This window comes from Sinocyclocheilus grahami, unplaced genomic scaffold, assembly GCF_001515645.1.
Source record: "Sinocyclocheilus grahami isolate Dianchi unplaced genomic scaffold, SAMN03320097.WGS_v1.1 scaffold34.1, whole genome shotgun sequence".
Lineage (NCBI taxonomy): Eukaryota > Metazoa > Chordata > Actinopteri > Cypriniformes > Cyprinidae > Sinocyclocheilus > Sinocyclocheilus grahami.
This window is the reverse complement of record NW_015505213.1, coordinates 1,907,197-1,914,734: the sequence shown is the minus strand read 5'-3', so window position 1 is coordinate 1,914,734 and position 7,538 is coordinate 1,907,197. Positions and strand designations below refer to the sequence as shown.

Genomic DNA, 7,538 nt, shown 5'->3' with positions numbered 1-7,538 from the left:
TGCAGATATTACAAAGACATCACTGCTGTGACATCACTACTGTTTTCTCCCTATCTTTCCAAACCGCGACAAACGCCAGTCTCCCTTCTCTGCAGAATGCGATACATCCGCTCAACCAATCACAGCGCACCATTCCACGCATTGTAAACAGTAACTGACAAGCTACACAGATGAATCGCCTTCGATTATGAACGCGATATTGTGTAGCTTGTCAGTGATCTATGGCTGTGTATTAAATGCCGCTCCATCTGAAAGCACGTGATGGAGATTTACTACTAATCACAGAACCAGCTTTACTGACGATGTGCATGACAATCACATGCAATTTATCGTGCAGCCCTAAAAAAAAAAGAATAATTTTGATGGCATTGAACCTGTGGTGGTTTCTGCGGTGGGGAAGAAACGTAGGCTGTTAATAAGATTAGTATTGACCAAGTTCAGAGGCTGTCATGTGGATCAACTTACTTTGTTGTGTATTTACTTGTTGTTGTGTAATTGTGTATTTACAACAGTTTCAATATGAAAAATAACTTTTATATTGATTCAAGGGATTTATTGCATTTTGGGAAACAAATGATCAGTTTTTATAATAAATCTTTAAAAAACAAAATCTGGATTTGAATTTAGAATGTTATTATAACCTAAAGATGCTATGTGAAAGTTTGAAACAGAAAATAGTGCTTTTCATCTAGCCACTTTCTTGGTAAAGAAAACAGATTTTTACTCAAATTAATCTAAATGGATTTATAGCATTTTGGAACCAAATTCTTCATATATGAAAGTGACGTGACATGTGGTCAAGTATGGTGACCCATACTCGGAATTAGTGCTCTGCATTTAACCCATCCAAAGTGCACACACACAGCAGTGAACACACAACCCGCAACCTTTGGGTTACAAGTCCGACTCTCTAACCATTCGGCCACGACTTCCCCATACGTGGTTTAATCCATGGGTAGTTTCTGAAGAGGCGGAAATCACTTTCTATTAGGGCTGGGTTTTGACACAAATTTCATGATTCGATTCGATTCTCATTCACAAGCTTGCGATTCGATTCAACATCGATTATTTTGGATATATAGCAGGTACAGTACATGCCAAATTTTCTCAAGGAAAAAAAATCTCTCGACTAAGGTTGTAAAATATACACGAGAGTCAGTTGGTACAACATTACTATAATATTGAAGGTTAAAATTGAAGAACAGTAACATTTATAATGAATATGTTATATGGTGCATATATTTAGCAAAATGCCCGTCTTTACAGTTTATTTTTCTATTTGACTAATGATTTTATGGTCACCGAATATGTTTGTTTCTGAGGTAAATGTGACGTTACGTGACATTGTTTACAAGCCGTTATATTGACATCTTTGCACGGCTGAAACACTGATTGAGCGATTACATGAGAGAGGATACAGATTGTAAAGTTGTACTCTTTCTTTTAACTTACCTTCGGATGTTTAGTCATGTTTATTTTGTGCTGAAACTGGTATTAATGTGGAGGAGATGATCAGTTCACGTGCGCTACGCGCTGCCGCGTCTGTTGAACTGAGGCGCTACAGCGATCTGTCACTCACCATTAAACCGCGCCAAAACCATAGGCGGAGTTTAGGGGGGGCCCCCAGACGAGAGTAATGATTTTGTCTGAGCTATGAATAAAATATAAAAATGAAAGAATTCACATTTTCTCATTTTATTTGTATTATCTTATTATTTTAGTGGTTAGAATAGCCTAATAAGTACGTTTTGGGCTAAATTAATTATTTAAGCCTCATATCCTCACGAGTGATTGATGATTCTCAACTTGAGAGGACTCCCTTTTCGTTATTTTCCCGCTTTAGCAAGTTAACAAATATTCGTTGTTTCTTTTTTATAAACCCGCTAATAAAAATGTGGTGGACGGAGTCGTTTGAAGCGATGGCCTTGAGTGTGTGGCGTGTGATGCAGTATTCAGTTTAAGCATGTACGCAAGCCACCCTCGGCTGTGACAGCTGAAGTGGAGCTTGTGAAATGTGCGATCGCCGATTACTCTTGAGAAACTTAAAGATGAAGTAGGCTACAGAAGGACAAATATCCAAACTTTTTCAGACTACTGCAGTTTGCACTCACGCTGCCCATTGGTTCGGCTACATCAGAAAGTTTCTCAGTTATGATGAGAATCTGGCTCCGATCTTCAGTGGCACAGGACAGATTCTCAGATCTTTCTTTACTGCACATAGAGAACGATTTGACTGAAAAACAATCAGAAGAGAAGAGATAGTGAAAGAAAGACAGTGGTCATCTACGCAATTCGGAAAAAGAGGCGGCTTTTCTGCATTAGGTACGTTTTTCTGTTTTTTTTAATGTATTTTTAATGTTGAATATATGTTATATAAATATATGAAATGTAGAACATATAAAAAAGTGTTCATGGCTCGTCTCCCATTGGGTACCCCCCCACCCCCCCAAGCATAAAAGTGAAACTCCGCCTATAGCCAAAACTGCATTTATTGTTTGAATTCTGCAATACTGGACAAAATTTGCAATCTGAGACTGTTTCATATTAAAAGTACCAAAGCATAATGCTTATTGCGATATATTGGTTGGGAAGTGCCCTTCAATGTTCTGTCCATTAACTGAAAACAGGCTAGACTGATCGATTCTTGGGATTTAAGAATCGATATCGTTCCGTAAAATGAGAATCGATTAATATCGAGAATCGAGATATCAATATTTTTTACCCAGCCGTACTTTATATGATGAAGAGATTTAGTTTAGGCTTTTATTCAGATTTGAGCAAACACGCATGCATAATGCACATCAAATATGTGACCCTGGACCACAAAATAAGGGTCATAAGGGTCCATTTTTAGAAATTGAGATTTATACATCTTCTGGAAGCTGAAAAAAGAAGCTTTCCATTGATGTATGGTTTGTTAGGACAGAACAATATTTGGGCGAGATACAACTATTTGAAAATCTGGAATCTGAGGGTGCAAAATAATCTAAATATTGCGAAAATCGCATTTAACATTGTACAAATGAAGTTCTTCGCAATGCATATTACTAATCACAAATTACGTTTTGATATATTTACGTAGGAAATTTACAAAATATCTTCATGGAACATGATCTTTACTTAATATCCTAATGATTTTTGTCATAAAAGAAAAATCTATAATTTTGACCCATACAATGTATTGATGGCTATAGCTACAAATATACCCGTGCTACTTATGACTGGTTTTGTGGTTGAGGGTCACATACGGTAAACAGAAGCAGAACCAATGAGGGTGTTTTTCACATCAAGCTCAGATGTTTGTTTTCCATTTTTTTTAGCTTTTTAAATCAGAAAATTGTGGAGAAGCAAAATTACAGATATTATAGGAGGGATATCTTCTAAATGGGTGGAATTTTGTCTCTTAGCTTAGCATTTCACTTTTATTGAGAACAGAGAAATTATTTAAACACAAATAACATAATAACAAGTGAAAATGATACAGATTCCTGACTGTTTTGTGTTTGTATTGCAGCAAAGATGTTCCGTCGTGTTCTGACAATAGTCCAGGCTCACTGTAAACTGGGTCTCACTGCCACACTAGTAAGAGAGGATGATAAGATTGTGGATCTGAACTTCCTGATTGGGCCGAAGCTCTATGAGGCGAACTGGATGGAACTACAGAACAGTGGTTACATTGCTAAAGTCCAATGTGCTGAGGTGAGGGTTTGAAATATTAATTGTCTTACTGAAACAATTATGTAACAGGAAAGAAATCGAACATTTCTGCCCAAAGCACAAAAAAGAAAACAAAAGATCTTATCATGTGCATATTTCATAATGTGAACATAGGTTGATGTCTGAACCTTGTCAGGGGGTCAACAAGGTGCATGAAATTGTGAAACATTGTGTTGGGAGGCTTTGGAGCCTGACGTACAAAGAAAATACAGTGCCACATGTGCTGACTCATGCATTGTTCACTGTACGCTGAACAACATCTTTACAAAAAGGCTCTATAAATATTTTTTAAAAACTCCAATGCAAAGCATTTATCACATTTTTTGGTAAACCTTTTAGCATTTTTTAACTTAATAAAATCTGTTGCAGTCAAGTTAGTCAGTAAGTAAAATATATAAATTAGATTAGGCTATAAATTATATGTATACAGGGTTTTTACAGTCCTGGAAAACATCCCAAAAAAAAAAATGTGGAAATTAAGAAATCATAAAAGGTCATGGAAATTCTATTTTCAATGTTATTTTTTTTTCACAGTTACTATTTTTTATTCAACTGAAGTATATCTATACAGTTTTAGATGTAAATAAGAGTATCTGATTATTCTAAAGAAAAAACATTCCTTTTATAGCTCTGAACATCATGTTTAGAAACTCAAACTTTTTGTTTATTCTAGTGCTCTTAGGCGATTAATCGCATCCAAAATAAAAGTTTTTGTTCACATAATATATGTGTGTTTACTCTGTATATTTATTATGTATATATAAATGCACACACATGCAGAATGGATATTTTGAAAATATTTACATGTACATATTTATATTAATATAATTTATATAATTTATAAATATATTTAATATATAAACAACCTATTTTTCTTAAATATATACATGTGTATACATAATAAATATAAACAGTACACTCACATATGTTATGTAAACAAAAACTTTTATTTTGGATGCGATTAATCGCGATTAATCGTTTGACAGCACTAGTTTATTTTCTTTTAGTGTATATAAAAATCTATAGATAAGGTTTATATGTATATAATAACTTTCATATACGTTTTAAGCTGTTTTAATTAAATAGAAGCTTCATAGATTAGTGACCATGAGAGTTTGTTGGTTAAACCTTTTGAGGAGCTAATCCATGTCGCTAATCAAGCTAATTGGAGGGGTGAAGTAACCCAATGGGTTTTGTAGAAAATGCAAAGAGTGGTGTGTATTGTTGTTTTGTGTGCTTTAAGCTTACAGTACGTTTCCCTCTCGCTCTCTGTGCGTCTAGGTATGGTGTCCCATGTCTCCTGAGTTTTATCGTGAATATGTGGCCATAAAGACGAAGAAGAGAATTCTGCTCTACACCATGAATCCCAACAAGTTCCGTGCATGTCAGTTCCTGATCCGCTTCCATGAGCGGAGAAACGACAAGATCATCGTCTTTGCCGACAACGTCTTCGCTCTGAAAGAATATGCCATCCGCCTGAACAAGTAATCCCTCTCATTCAAACACATATGCTTACACCAGTGCTTTGTTGTAAAGCTCAATAGTCATTTCCCACTTTTTCAGTTGCCTCTTAAGTATTTTTCCCTTTAATTTGCTTTATAAGCATGGAATATTTTTTAGTTAAAAGGTTTTTGAAAATCAGAAAAAAGACTTGATTTATGCACGAATGAACTGCTTGTTAGGTGCTTTCAAACATAAAACGTTTGGTTAATTACTGTTAAATTGGCAGATTGGCTGTTCCAGAAATTGCGTTACATCTGCTGTTCACTTTTCATTTCTTTTTAGGTGATCACAAAATTGGCTGGGATGGAGGAGGAAGACTTGATGTTTTCCTCTCGTGAGGAACAGCAGCAGCTCTTGCACAAAGTTCTGGCAGCATCAGATCTTGACGCAGAAGAGGAAGTGGTGATGGGAGACGTGGGAGGGAAGCCACAGGTATCTCCACTTGTTTTTGTTCCTCTCTGCCTCCTCATTTGTTTGCTGGGTGTAAGGTGCTGTTTTGATCTGGATCATTAACCACAGAAATGACAAACACTGCTCTCTGCTCGGATTTAAAAGAATGGTCACCCAAAAATGAAACATTTGTCATTTACTTTCTTTCTTCTGTGGAACATTAAAGCAGATATTTAGCAATGTGGTCATGCTGTGCTGGTCATTATGGAAATGAGATGTTGCGTCTGTGTTCTTTAATGTGCACCTTATCAGTAAATCACCCAAAGAATTTTCCCCTCCCATCTGCGTTTTTTATGGAATTGCGCTCTAATGCTAATTTGCCCTGTTTAGTAAATCTGGCCCTTAGAGTCATATTAATTAATTTTATGTTTTTGATCTTAACAGCCTCAGTCTCCATTCCATTTAGTATATTATCTATAGAAGACAACTTTATTCAATATTTCTCCTTTTTTATCCAACAAAAGAGAAAAAGCCAGAAGCTTTAGAATGACTAAGTGAGAAAATCAAATGTTCAGGTCAACTGAGAACAGGCCAAGCACTTTTAGTTCTTGATCCATATGGCCTATCATCTTTTCAGCTTATTGTTTAGAGCATTGACTTACACTCAAGGGTTAAATCTGTATTTGCGTCTAGATGATTTATGTTAACCTGCTTAATGTGTCAGTAAGGATTGTGTTTTTTTTTTTTTCACTTTTGAACCATTTCTATAGTTTTCTCGCCGTATGGGAACTATGAGCTCCATGTCTGGTGCAGACGATACTGTCTACATGGAATACCAGACGTCCCGCAGTGGCAAGTCTTTAGCTGGCAAGAATGTCCATCCTCTGTTTAAACGCTTCCGCAAGTGAACACACTCACGGCATGGCTGATGTATTCACAGCATCTGGAGAGACCAGGCCACTTCCTGGGACGCCCAGCATCATAATAAAAGACACTTCATGGCTGCTTGTCTCAGACAGACCAATTTAAAGACTGAGAAAGAAGCAAAACTGCTGCAATTTCAGAAAGATTAAAAAATCTAATATGTATAGTATTGCAAACAGGATGTTTGTTATTATAAGAATGATTTCTTTGAATTTGTTGTGAGAAACTGAATGGAAATTGAAGGAAGAAATTTGTACAGTATGCAAAAGCCAAAACAGCCTGTTTTTTAAATTTACTGGTAAACTTTTAGCAAATAAAATGTACTTTGGTATCTAATAAGATTATATTAGTGCATTAAGTATCTTATTGTCAATGAACAGTATTTATTAATCTTGGTTAATTTTAATTTATTAAAGGGGTCATATGATGCGATTTAAATTTTTCCTTTCTCTTTGGAGTATTACAAGCTCTTGGTGCATAAAGAAGATCTGTAAAGTTGCAAAGACTAAAGTCTCAAATCCAAAGAGATATTCTTTATAAAAGTTAAGAGTCAGCCACGCCTACCTAAAACGTCTCGTTCTAACACGCCCCCACATGTCTACGTCACTATGTGGGAAGATTTGCATAACACCGCCCAAATGTTCACGCAAAGAAAGAAGGCGTAACTTTTATTCTCGCTGTAGTATTGTTGTTGCCGCCGCCATGTCGTGAAGGCGCTGTGTGTTTCGTTGTGAAAGCGAACCTTCTTTGGTTGGTCTTCCAAAAGAGGACGATATCCGCTTCGTCATGCCAGGAGCTGATCTGTGCTGGTTGCTGAGGAAATACATCAACTTCGCGCTGTGGATCGCCAGATCGGCTTTCACCGTAGACAAAGCAGAGTCCAGCCTGGGGTCGTCACATGTGGTTACTGCAAGCCCGCCGGACGCTCCTTCATCGAATCCGCCGGCCGCGCCGTTCTCAAGCCCGCCCGTCTCTGCTCACTCAAGGCTACGGCGTGTGACGCT

The 7,538-nt window shown here is 36.7% G+C and overlaps 2 protein-coding genes across 2 annotated transcripts in view; both read left to right on the top strand.

Annotated features, from left to right (window-relative positions):
- The window catches only part of LOC107581348 (TFIIH basal transcription factor complex helicase XPB subunit-like), a 22,506-nt gene that overhangs the window by 8,205 nt on the left and 6,763 nt on the right, over positions 1-7,538 (top strand). Inside the window, 2 exon segments of the mRNA XM_016266873.1 lie at positions 3,515-3,699; positions 4,999-5,201. Of these exon segments, the coding sequence (XP_016122359.1) occupies positions 3,515-3,699; positions 4,999-5,201 (388 nt within the window).
- Positions 5,512-6,806, top strand: LOC107581349 (TFIIH basal transcription factor complex helicase XPB subunit-like). The gene is made up of 2 exons (XM_016266874.1): positions 5,512-5,652; positions 6,381-6,806. Exons 1-2 carry the CDS (start codon positions 5,524-5,526, stop codon positions 6,516-6,518), a joined length of 267 nt encoding a protein of 88 aa, XP_016122360.1. The 5' UTR covers positions 5,512-5,523; the 3' UTR covers positions 6,519-6,806.